The sequence below is a fragment of the Carassius carassius genome, chromosome 43 (genome assembly GCF_963082965.1).
Source record: "Carassius carassius chromosome 43, fCarCar2.1, whole genome shotgun sequence".
Lineage (NCBI taxonomy): Eukaryota > Metazoa > Chordata > Actinopteri > Cypriniformes > Cyprinidae > Carassius > Carassius carassius.
In genome coordinates, this window is record NC_081797.1 from 11,200,895 (window position 1) to 11,213,118 (window position 12,224).

Consider the following 12,224-nt stretch of genomic DNA (forward strand, 5'->3'; position numbering starts at 1 on the left):
TTCTGCTTTGCTTCTTATGCTTTTTCTAAAAAAAGTGTTGGATTGTGCTCCGTTCTCACCGACACACACGGAAGGATCGTGAATGCATTTTCTGCAACAAAACACAGCAGCGCAGATTACAGTTCACTGGAGTGAGCCTGTTTAACGTTTTTATGGACACTACATATTCTAAAGTCTGTAAACAAAAATTAAAACTTAAATATTAATAGTGATTTTTTTCAGGTGTAGGCCTACTCTAAAATAAAAAGGTTTTTTTTCTTAAATACTTCATTTCTGTCATCAAACTTTTAAGTAAGATTAGGCTTAAAGTAATATCAACCTTTTTTTTTCCTCAAATATTGTGGTGGGTCATGAAATAGATTACACTTGTCTAGGTGGGTCGTGGAATGGAAAAGTTTGGGAACCACTGGTGTAGACCCAAGTGATACCTAGCCTACATGCTTTTTTAAGAATAGCCTATTTCTCATGTATGTACAGAGCGACATATATCATTTTTTGACAGGAACGAAAAAAAAAACTGAGGGATAGAAGTACAGTTCACAATTGATTGTACAGATGTTTAACAGCAGACCACTAATTCAGCTGGCTTTAGTCATCTTATTTTTTTCTTTAAAACTGATCATAGCTTTCTGAAATCGATTACTAAAAGCTAGGTTGGTCTAATTTGAATCCGAAAAGAAAGATTTCCTGTTGAGTAACTGCTTGTGGGTCAAACTAATTCTTAAAACACTTTACAGTGGCTATGTTAATGCAACCTTCAGACATAAGGACTTTCTGGAATACTCGATTTTGATTGGTCAGTTGCGCTTTTCAGCGATAGGACTGACTTTAAGATTAAGTACGGTTCAGTGCTGTCTTATTGCTAAGCCATATTTTATATCCATCTTGTGACTGAAGTGAAAATAGCCTCAGAGGACTCTAATAATTAACAGTGTTCGTTATTGCTAAACCTTATGTTTTGCACATTGTATGGAAATATTTGTAGCAGAAACTTTAAGAAAAAATACAGGTAAAATTATAAAAAATACTTTTTACTCAAATCAGTGTTTCAAGTCAATATCAGTCTATTCATTAATTAGTCAAGAGGCAATGTAATAAGACGGATAACATATAATCTGACAGTCATTATTGCTTATTGATTCGCTCACCATACACATATTTTTCTGACACTTATGCAGCATTGATTAAGTGTCTTTTATTAGCACTCTTTTATGAAGCTTGGATCAGAAGCATTGTTATATGTTCAATATGGATTATTTTTGGTGTGCTCCATGATGATCATCAGGGCCAGCCAGGTCTCCTCAGCAGTGGGGAGGATCTGGTTGGCAGGCAGGAGGAAACCATAGCGGCCAGTGTCTCTCAGCTCAAAGGTGTAGGAGTACTTGATGCCCTGTTCATAGGTCCAGTCAACAGTGATACCATCAGCTTGGTCTGAGAGCAGAGAGATAGTAATGAGATTATCATAACTTTTAGTCATTCTGAAACACACTATAATATTGACAAAAGAGCCTTAGGTCAATTGTAAATGTACTTACAGATGGTAGTAATGACGCTGCCATATGTATAAGCAGTGTTATGTAAAGACTGGAGTTCAGAGACGGCCTTTCTGGCGAGTTCGTGCTGAAGAGACAATAAAGAATGATCATATTTGAACAAATCTATCATGTTAACAGTTTCCAGATCCATACCAGTTCAGCCTGGTCCTTTGCAGGAGTTCTTGTGTATCCATATGGATAGAGGAGCATCTGGGAATAGCTGTGGATGGACAAAAAGGCCTTTAGTTTGCCGTGAGATTTTACAAAGTCCACAATGGCCTTGACCTCAGGCTCAGAATGAACGCTGGGACCATAGTAGGTTTGAGAGCATGGGTTGCTGCTGGCACCAGGCCCTGTAGATGAAAGATAAGATTACATATCATTGGGATGTACAGTATAAATACATCAGAATCACAATATCCCAAACTAAGCTACATCTCACCTCCAAAGCCAACTTCCCAGTTCCTGTTGGGGTCAACGCCAACACAGCTGGAACCTGGGTTTGGCTTTCTGGTTTTACGCCACATGCGGTCCTTAACAAACCAACCAACCAATTGGATTACACAAGAAAAAGAGCAAATTTTATTACAACTGAGATTAGCTTTCGATGTAAAGTCTTCCAGGCATCAGACTCACATTGCTGTGGGTGTATACGAAACCATCAGGATTGGCAATGATCTCCAAGAAGATATCATAGTTGTTAAGGATGTCAGTGAGGACGGGGTCACGTCCATAATCGGTCACGATCTATGAAATGGAAAACACATGTGGGAAAGTTGTTGACCAATAGTTTTGTGGTAGTAGTTTGAGTAGATTGTGTTTCATCATTTCAGTTGACCTTTTTGGCAGACCAGATTGCGGTGGCCGTTGTAATCCATTCTCTGGAGTGGATGCCAGTGTCGATCCAGATACCTGGACGGTTTGCTCCAGTGCTGAACTAAATGCAGGATATAAGTTATATTGAACCAGTGGAAATGTTCATTTAATCTGACCTTTAAATTACATACATGCATACATTTTTAAATGTATAGGTTCTTTACTGCCACTGATGGTTCCATGAAAACTTTGAACATTCATGGAACCTGTACAAATCCTCGTTTTGTACTTCTAATTTGTGTCTTGTGTTTTGTTTAGCTCTCTCCTCTGTCATTTTGCATTCGTCACTTCTGCATTTATCACCACATTCGCTTAGCTGAAACGCTACTCTCTCATGAACTTGCATACAGCAGTTAGTGGAAGCTAGAGATTACAGTTTATAAAGTTTTAAATATGGATATTTGTCTTACACAAATGCATTGATTTGCTTCAGAAGGCCTTTATTAACCCCCCAGAGCCATGCGAAGCACTTTTTATGATGGATGGATTAACTTTACTGGACATCAAAATCTAAACAGCCATTCACTGCCATTATAAAACATGGGGTAATAAAAATTTTGGGTTGAACTATCTTTTAAATTTATTAGAATCATGGCATAATCACAATATTTATCGCAATAGTAGCTTGTACACAAAATTTGCTAATGAAACACACATAAACTTTATGGAGTCACCAAAGATTTGGTGTTTTTTGATAAACAATTATCAGTATATGGTTTGGGATGCACTAATATGCAAATTAGTATGCTAATTTGGATTTAAGAATTAATTTCCACTAACACTGAAGTATAATTGATGGCCAAAAATAAAAAATTGTTTCCTAATAGTAAACTAAGCATGCTTAAAAAATACCTTAAGACTGTTATTGATTATGTGTCGTGACCTACCTTCAGGACGTCCAAGGAGCGACCCTCGTAGCTCTTACCAATCTCGATTTTGCTGACCAGATTACTGTTCTCTGCCACGAGCATGTCCATGAAGGAATTAATCTGAGAGAAACATGGTGAAGATCAAATGATTGAGAATGGTTTGAGAGCTGTGTTGGTTTATAAACAACACACTGAACTCTAGTCAGAAACACATTTGATGCAAACAATTTTAAAGCACAGTAAGACGTAGTTTATTTTAAAAGGCTGATGTTGAAAGTTCAATGTCTCATACTGATACTGAATTAAAGTTGCACCACTCACAGAGTTCAGATCATGGTAGGTGGTGTAGACAAAGTCATCAGTACTTCTTGGAAAGGAACGATATTTCACCATCTCACGTTCCTCATCATCCAGCAAATCCTTATGGTACAGAAAGCCATAAAATAAATATTAACATTTTGTAATTATTCCTGATAAATATTTATTTAGTGTTATATGCAACTAAACTAATTATTTTCATGTTTTTTTTTTATATAGCCTCACCTGGACATTCTCAATCATGATGTAATATGGGATCTGATGGTATGCCAGGAATGCCCTGACTCCCTGTAGGCTGTGAAACGGGACATGAACATCTACAGGCAGAGACACGCGAGAGGGTGGCATCCAGTAGTCCAGCTGAACACAGAGCAAAATATAAGATATATATTATATTATATATCATAATATGAAGTGTATATATATATATATATATATACAATCCCAACAAATCTGAAACACTGATGATCTGAAACATGATCAATGGGCTTTACTCCGAGAATCTCTTCAGGGAGTTCCTTCAGGAGAGCGATCTGCTCCGCATTTTGTGCAGTGATCCGAAGAACCTGGTCTCTGTAGAGACATTATTACTTAGTGATAATATTCTAAATATTCAGAGGGCCCATTTTGCAAATGCAATTTTGTTAATCTAAAATGCATGCTTTATATATCAAAAAGAATAATAGGCAAATTAAGATGCCAGTTTTTGTCAGTTGTTAGTATGTAATAAGACATATGTAACTTCCAACATGTGTTTATATGTGAATCTGAGAATTTGAACGCAAAAAAGTATGAGATATAGAGATGTAAGATTTGTGAACTCACCCCTCAAAAGTCAATTTGCCAAACACAGCCACAAAAAGAGCGGTTAGAACCAGTAACCCCCTCATCTTGCTGCTTGAAGTAGAGTTTCTCACCGCTAGCGACCACCTTTATATACTAACATGGTGATTATGACTGAGGTAATAGGGCATGGGTCACACAAACCTGCTGCTTTGGTTCTCATAACCTTATAAATAACTGATGGTGAAATTTAAGGGATGAGAACATTGCATCTGTTCTCTCGTCTGTTACTTAATATAGCCACTCAGCGTTTATTGAGAAGAAAACAAGTTGCATAATTCTCTGTCAAATGAGGAACTAAACTGGCAATTCAGTCAACCACAGTCACAACAAGTCATATTTTTGATCTTGTCTTTAATGCAAACATGCTGATTTGTTTTCTATAATGTTCTTCTGATGATTTGCGAACATTGCTGATGTAAGTTTTTGTAGAAATTACGCGAGTGACTTGATCTTGATAATTTTGGAAGCATCAGTCAGAATGATTTTAAAATTATTAACAAATCAGTTTTTTTCACAATATATCATAATTTCCAGTGGAAGCTCTTATGAATTTATAACTGCCATGGAGTTACATTATGGCTGAATTATTATTACATATATATTATTTGCTGTAACTTTTTTTTTTTTTGACAAATCTGAAAAGCTGAATCATTAAGAGCAACAATATGACAATAAAGTTTTGAAATGATTTTCCTTGAATTTCACATACAATGTAATAGTTAATTTCTTATTATTTTTATTTTCTTTTATCTATTATTTATCATCATAGTTTATTTATTTATTTATTATAGTTTTGTTTTTTTGCAGGTTTTTTTGCAGGTTTTGCAAAAAACACCCCCATGTGAAATGATCTATCAATCGGTAACAGCCTCTCATGCTCATGCATACTCCACATACTTTTGCTGTAGCAACATATTCATGAATCTGAAGACTTAACTGATCAGGCTCCTGTTGAAAAGAAACTTTTCAGGCTTTCAGGTCTTTTGGAGGAATGTAAAGAGCAGTAACAGCTCAATGCTTTTTTTATGCCTATACTGTAGCACTAGTTTTTCTAACGTTGAAGAATAAAAAAATCTGTCCTGCTTTCTGTTCATTACATAATACATTTCCACCTAACATTACATAAGCACATGTTAAATGGGCTTTCTAGTCAGCCAATAGGTGACAGATATGTAAATATACAGGGGTTTGGGTGATGTCGCAATGTACGTGAGTACAGAGTTATTTTACCGTTAAATGTATAGAGTTAGAATTGTGCAATATAGATTTTGTACTGGTGAGGAAGTTTTAAGCTCTTTCACTTCAGAACTGTAATAGAATTTAATAAAATTGATGCATTGGTAATTATTTCAGTAGTATGCCCAATAATTGATAAATGCTCGATATCAAAATGATATCTTGTATCTAAATACCGTAAATGAAAAAATATATAACACTAAAAACTAAAATCAACTGATAAAATCATTCAAAGCTAAAATTAAGGCTACAGGTAAATTTTGACATCATAACATTATGCTGTATGATGAATAAATAGAACTTCATTTCGAGATTTGTTGACATTTTATTGTTATTTAATTGGTGTTTTCAAGCTATACTTGAAGTGAGTGTTAGACAGGTTATTACAGTTGACTTAAACTAAAATGTTAACTTCAAATAAAATATATGAAAACTTAAGTCATCTATAATTGCCATACAACATTTCTCATTTCTATTTAGTTTAAATATCAATTTATAAAATCTCTAATAACCACCAATACCTCATAGGGTACAGATATATCAGTCATATATCACTTTTCAGGTCTGAACAATATATTCTTTGTTATGTATATTAAAGCAACTTCCATAAAATGGTAAATGTTTTTTTTTTTTTTTTTTTTACACACTTTTATTCAGTTTGACTCATCACAGAAGCATTGTTATATGTTTAATATGGATTATTTTTGGTGTGCTCCATGATGGCCATCAGGGCCAGCCAGGTCTCCTCAGCAGTGGGGACGATCTGGTTGGCAGGCAGGATGAAACCATAGCGGCCAGTGTCTCTCAGCTCAAAGGTGTAGGAGTACTTGATGCCCTGGTTGTAGGTCCAGTCAATAGTTCCTCCACTGGCTTGATCTGTGAGCAGAGAGATTGTTAGAAGGGTGCAAAACTGAAATGAACTGAAATGAATCTTCTCAAACTTACAGATGGTTGTAATGATGCTTCCATATGTGTAGCGAGTGTTATACAGTGACTGCAGGGCAGTGATAGCCTTCCTGGCGAGCTCATGCTGAAGGGGCGAAACAGAATTTGATTTAATTGATGCTATATATATCTAGAATGGTGTGTTTCCACATGCATACCAGTTCAGTCTTGTCCTTTGCAGGAGTGCTTGTGTATCCGTATGGATAGAGGAGCATCTGGGAATAGCTGTGGATGGACACAAAGGCCTTGATTTTGCCGTGTGATTTCACAAATTCCACAATGGCCTTGACCTCAGGCTCAGAATGAGCGCTGGGTCCGCGGTAAGTCTCAGTGCAGGGGCTGCTACTGGAACCAGCACCTGAGGTTGGAAAACAGAAAAACAAGAAAGTATTATATACTACTGGAATTTTCAAAACCCCTTACAGTAGGGCCATAACCACTATAGTGATTAATTAGAATTTGACAGTAATCAAAAATGGCAAAATTCTCTAATAGTTGATACTTGACAAAATGTTTTGATGAGTTTATATCATGAAATTCTGATTTTTTTTTCTCATACAATTATGTTTTAGGCTAATTTAGACTAATATTTGTGTTTTACAATAGAACTGTTAAATGACTGAAGATAATATCCTTTAATGCAATTAATTCAATTTTATAGTCAAATTTTAGGAATTTAAATCCAAGATATAACTTGTAATGCCTAATTGAATGTAACGAGACAAAAAGCTTTTTCCGTGTTTAAAGTTTTAGGCTTAAAAATAAGATTGAACATGTGCATATTATTTTTCTTTAACTGTTATTATTTCTTTTTGTTTATTCCAATGAATCCATTAATCCATTACTTGCTTTACAATATAAACATAGTATCTGATAACATGTAATCTGGGTCATGTAATCAGATTCCTAAAATCAAGTACTCGTAATTAGAGTATATTACATTTTATAATGATCATAATTAGATCACAGTTACTTTTTATAAGTGCTGTCAAGCGATTAATTGCGATTATTTGCATCCAAAATAAAAGTTTTTGTTTACATAATATATGTCTGTATGCTGTTTATTTATTATGTAAATATAAATACACACACGTACAGTATATGTTTTAAAAATACTGACATGTATTTACATGTATACTGTATATTTATATTCAAATAATTTATATTATATATAAATCTATTTAATATATAAACAACATATTTTTCTTTGATATATACATGCATTTGTGTGTATTTATGTATACATAATAAATATACACAGTACACACAACATATATTATGGAAACAATAACTTTTATTTTGGATGCAATTAATCGTGATTAATCGTTTGACAGCACTTCTTTTTATGGATTACATATTATTCACTCAATGGCAGTAAATCTTTGATAATTTACTGATTCTCCATAATTCTTTTTTTAAATGGATTCCCAATCATTTTTGACATTAAATATTTTCTTGAAATATTTCTAATGGAAGGAAATATTTCAATAATTTAACGACACATTCGCATATTTATAGTTCAGTGTTGTTTAATGGTCAGATTGGCATGCAGGTAAACAAATTAAATATTTCTATTTTTAGTATTTAATTAATGATGAGCATTTTTATCCACTCACACTGTAGATGTAACTATCTACAGTTTTTATCATGTAATGTGTAATCAGTAATGGATTACAATTTGTAAGTAATCTGCCCAGCTCTGAGTATAACTGCAATGTTAAAAGCATCTCACCTCCAAAGCCAGCGTCCCAGTTCCTGTTGGGGTCAACTCCAACACAGCTGGAGCCAGAGTTTGGCTTTCTGGTTTTACGCCACATGCGGTCCTTAACCAAACAGATTTGCAATTAAAAAGCAGTCCGTTGGAATACATTCTCCAAATACAGTTCTGAAGTAATTGTGCATTTGAAGTCTTTCAGACATCAGGCTTTAAAACTCACTCTGCTGTGGGTGTATGCGAAACCATCAGGGTTGGTGACGATCTCCAAGAAAATATCATAGTTGTTAAGGATGTCGGTGAGGACGGGGTCACGTCCATAGTCTGTCACGATCTGCATACAACAGAACACATGGGTATATGTGCTTTAGTCTATTCCTGTTCAAATCTGTTTTTACAGCATGCCAATAAATAACTTTACCTTTTTGGCAAACCAGATTCCGCTGGCCTGCGTGACCCATTCTCTGGAGTGGATGCCAGTGTCGATCCAGATACCTGGACGGTTTGCTCCAGTGCTGAACTGAGTAAGAGGACATGAGGTCACAATGATAAAATCATAATTATATTACACAAACTGTATATGAATTGTGACATATAGGCCTATACATATACAGTGGAATTCAAAAGGCCACACTGAAAGATTTAAAATCCTTTTTTTTTTCTGTTAAAATAATGATTCAAAAAAATTACGTGTCATCTTTAAATCTGTAAATGTTTCGGAATTTTGAAAAAATTAATTTCAAAGATTATTTAATATCTTTATTTTTATATTTTTATTTGTTCGTCTGTTGATGTATAATTTATTTTATATTAAAATTTTTATTTAAATTGTTAATATAATTGCAAATTCGTAATTTAAAAGAGTTAACCATTAGTAATGCGACAAAAAAGAATAAGGAAAATGTGAAATAATAGAAAAGAAAATTTCACTAGAGGTCTCTAGCTGCAATAAAAGTATGCACGTTTATCATTATTTTTCGTGATCTACCTTTAGGACATTCAAGGGGCGGTTCTCGTAGCTCTGACCAATCACAATTTTGCTGACCAGATTGCTGTTCTCTGCCACAAGCATGTCCATGAAAGAGTTAATCTGAGAGAAACATGGTGAAGATCAAATGGTAAAAAAATTGTAAAATTCTGAAAAACCATGAAACAACATAATCGCATCCAATGCAGTCATATAATTAAAGTTGCTCCACTCACAGAGTTCAGATCATGATAGTTGGTGTAGACAAAGTCATCAGTACTTCTTGGAAAGCTGCGATATTTCACCATCTCACGTTCCTCATCATCCAGCAAATCCTTACAGAGAAAGAAGAATGAACTTTACAATTTGCGATTACCCATATTATATATTAAATATGATCAAAGATTAATTGTGGTGTAACCCAAGGTTTCCAAAACCGGGTTGATCATTACCCAACACCAGAGTACCTTGAACAAGTGTCAGTTATTGAAATATTAACTTAAAATCCCACAGGGTACTTCAAGGAAATATTTTAGATCAAAAGGGGTCCAACTGACAAAAACATTTCCTGGTGTATCCAAAGAATGTGTGTCGTATGATGATTTATTGTCTCCAAGCTATTATAATCATAGCAATCAAAAAGTTGAATTAATATTGCCACCTGGACATCCATAATCATGACATTATACTGGATCTGATTGTATCCCAGGAATGCCCTGACTCCCTGTAGGCTGTGAAACGGGACATGAACATCCACAGGCAGAGACTCATGAACGGGCTCCCTCCAGAAGTCCAACTGAACAACACAGAAGGAAACAAGTATGGAAACAAGTGAATATGAGAGACATAAATAAGCAGATCCGTAGTTTTGATGTGAAACTTACCCCGAGGTGTTCCTGTTCAGAAAGTTCCTTCAGGAGAGAGATCTGTGCCTCACCTTTAGGAGTGATCCGAAGAACCTGGTCTCTAGATACATCAAAACATTATGCAGGAATACTTCTTAAGATATGGGGCTTCATTTGAATTTTCATTGCAAATCAAGATATTTTGTCAAAGCATAGACAAAAATGCTGAGATTTTTGAAAACAACAGCATTTTTTGGAACAAACATGAAGGTGAGCGAATTATCCTTCTGGTGCATAACCATGCAAAAAAAAAAAAAAAAATATATATATATATATATATACACTTTACACTTTTTTTCTCTCTCTAGGATACAGTAAACAAGATTTGTGAGCTCACCCCTCAAAGGTCTTTTTCCCAAACACGGCCACAAACAGAGCTGTCAGCACCAGTAGCCCCTTCATCTTGCTTGAGTAGAACTTTCTAGCTAGAGTCATCCATTATATACTGCCCTGGTGGCTGTGTCCTTGTATTTGAGGTAGTCATGGGTTGGCAAGCCTGCTGCTGTGGTTCCCACAATATTATACAATACTAATGCTGAAGTTTGACAAATGAGAGCAATGCAGCTGTTTCTCCTTGTATAACAGCATACAGTATATTGACCAGTAAATGTAATCAATAGTGCCTTAACTGGTTTGACCCGAGATAGAATGATAATTAAATTTAAATTAAATTTATCATTTAGCAGACGCTTTTATCCAAAGTGACTTACAGTGCATACAGACTATCAATCTTTACCTATCATGTGTTCCCGGGGAATCGAACCCCCAACCTGGCAGGAACACTAATAATAAAAACAAGACCAAATCAACAATGAGGTCCAACTGTTCAGTATAGACCAAGTTGGAGCAAATATGCTAAATTAACTTGTTAGTTGATTTTATAAATAAAAATATTAAATTATACACTCAGAAGGTGTTATACCATTAGTGCTACACAACCTTTAACCACTGGATTTAAAAAATAAATAATAATTTCGAGTTTTAAGAAGTGTTTAAACATTGCATCATTGCATTAATTTTCATGTGAATTAACACTCAGTCATTTATTTGACCATGCATTACTTTGGAAGGCGTCTGTCTTTCAAACACATTAAAATGCACAAATTCACAAAATCACAATTTTTTTATTTTTTATTTTTTTGTCATCTGATCCTCTTTCCTTAAATATATTTTATTTGAAGTACCCCTGAGATTTTAAAATAAATATTTTAATTATGAAATATTACATTTGCTTGTTCATGGTTCTCTGATGTTGGTTTTGCAGGTAAACAAATAAAATGTTTGAAATGTTGTGTAATTTTTTACACTATGTGTTTTATTTTGGTTCATTTTAAAATTGTTTTAATTGAACATTTTTATGATTTACTTAATTATTAACTTTTCACTGAACTCATAAAACCCTTGCACTTCCTATATCTATCTATCTATCTATCTATCTATCTATCTATCTATCTATCTATCTATCTATCTATCTATCTATCTATCTATCTATCTATCTATCTACTGATGGACAGAACAGTGTTAATGACATTTATGCATTTGTTATAATCTGTCATAATCTGACAGCAAAGTCACACCTAAATTGTGATTAAACATCACATAGCCTACCCACGCATGTAAACAATCTCATCTTTTCACACAACATTGCTATTTTAGCCACAGCTAGTCATGCTACTGTTAGTCAAGATCCCATATGTTTGAATAAACTGTTATAATGGTTATAAGAAAACCATGAAAATAAACATTTATCTAGTTTATGCACTGATATCTCTGCAAAACAAGATCTTGCTGTGTGCAATAGAATAGCAGGAAATGCTCATACCAAGTATAGTTTCAACCTTGTGTTGAAATGACAGTAAATCAGCTCAGAGAGGCCTGCTGCTTTGGTTCTCACAACCTTGTGTAATACTGCCATTGAGTCTGAGGGATGAGAACAATGCAGCTGTTTTTCATTTTCATTTTCAGGGATTGTGATGCAATTTAGTCCATGGAATTTTTGGGAAAAAATAGGAT

The 12,224-nt window shown here is 34.4% G+C and overlaps 2 protein-coding genes across 2 annotated transcripts; both read right to left on the reverse strand.

The window, feature by feature from the left end:
* Nucleotides 1-1,180: 1,180 nt before the first annotated feature.
* On the reverse strand, nt 1,181-4,566 carry cpa1 (carboxypeptidase A1 (pancreatic)). The gene is made up of 11 exons (XM_059536211.1): nt 4,424-4,566; nt 4,093-4,171; nt 3,824-3,958; nt 3,602-3,700; nt 3,299-3,400; nt 2,374-2,472; nt 2,172-2,282; nt 1,978-2,068; nt 1,689-1,888; nt 1,536-1,620; nt 1,181-1,431 (listed from the first exon to the last, which is right to left on the reverse strand). Exons 1-11 carry the CDS (start codon nt 4,486-4,488, stop codon nt 1,244-1,246), a joined length of 1,254 nt encoding a protein of 417 aa, XP_059392194.1. The 5' UTR covers nt 4,489-4,566; the 3' UTR covers nt 1,181-1,243.
* Nucleotides 4,567-6,299: 1,733 nt separating this feature from the next.
* On the reverse strand, nt 6,300-10,635 carry cpa5 (carboxypeptidase A5). The gene is made up of 11 exons (XM_059536210.1): nt 10,549-10,635; nt 10,191-10,272; nt 9,968-10,102; nt 9,543-9,641; nt 9,328-9,429; nt 8,761-8,859; nt 8,563-8,673; nt 8,358-8,448; nt 6,784-6,983; nt 6,626-6,710; nt 6,300-6,556 (listed from the first exon to the last, which is right to left on the reverse strand). Exons 1-11 carry the CDS (start codon nt 10,611-10,613, stop codon nt 6,369-6,371), a joined length of 1,257 nt encoding a protein of 418 aa, XP_059392193.1. The 5' UTR covers nt 10,614-10,635; the 3' UTR covers nt 6,300-6,368.
* Nucleotides 10,636-12,224: the final 1,589 nt, after the last annotated feature.

Bases quoted from the DNA above. Each gene is read 5' to 3' on its own strand.
- cpa5 (XM_059536210.1), bottom strand. From the start codon at position 10,613: ATGAAGGGGCTACTGGTGCTGACAGCTCTGTTTGTGGCCGTGTTTGGG. The intron at 9,642-9,967 runs GTGGCAATATTA...TTTCTCTGTAAG, and splicing joins TCATGATTATGGATGTCCAG to GATTTGCTGGATGATGAGGA. The intron at 6,557-6,625 runs GTAAGTTTGAGA...CTCTGCTCACAG, and splicing joins AAGCATCATTACAACCATCT to ATCAAGCCAGTGGAGGAACT.
- cpa1 (XM_059536211.1), bottom strand. From the start codon at position 4,488: ATGAGGGGGTTACTGGTTCTAACCGCTCTTTTTGTGGCTGTGTTTGGC. The intron at 3,401-3,601 runs GTGAGTGGTGCA...TGTTTCTCTCAG, and splicing joins CCTACCATGATCTGAACTCT to ATTAATTCCTTCATGGACAT. The intron at 2,283-2,373 runs GTCAACTGAAAT...TCCATTTCATAG, and splicing joins CAATCTGGTCTGCCAAAAAG to ATCGTGACCGATTATGGACG.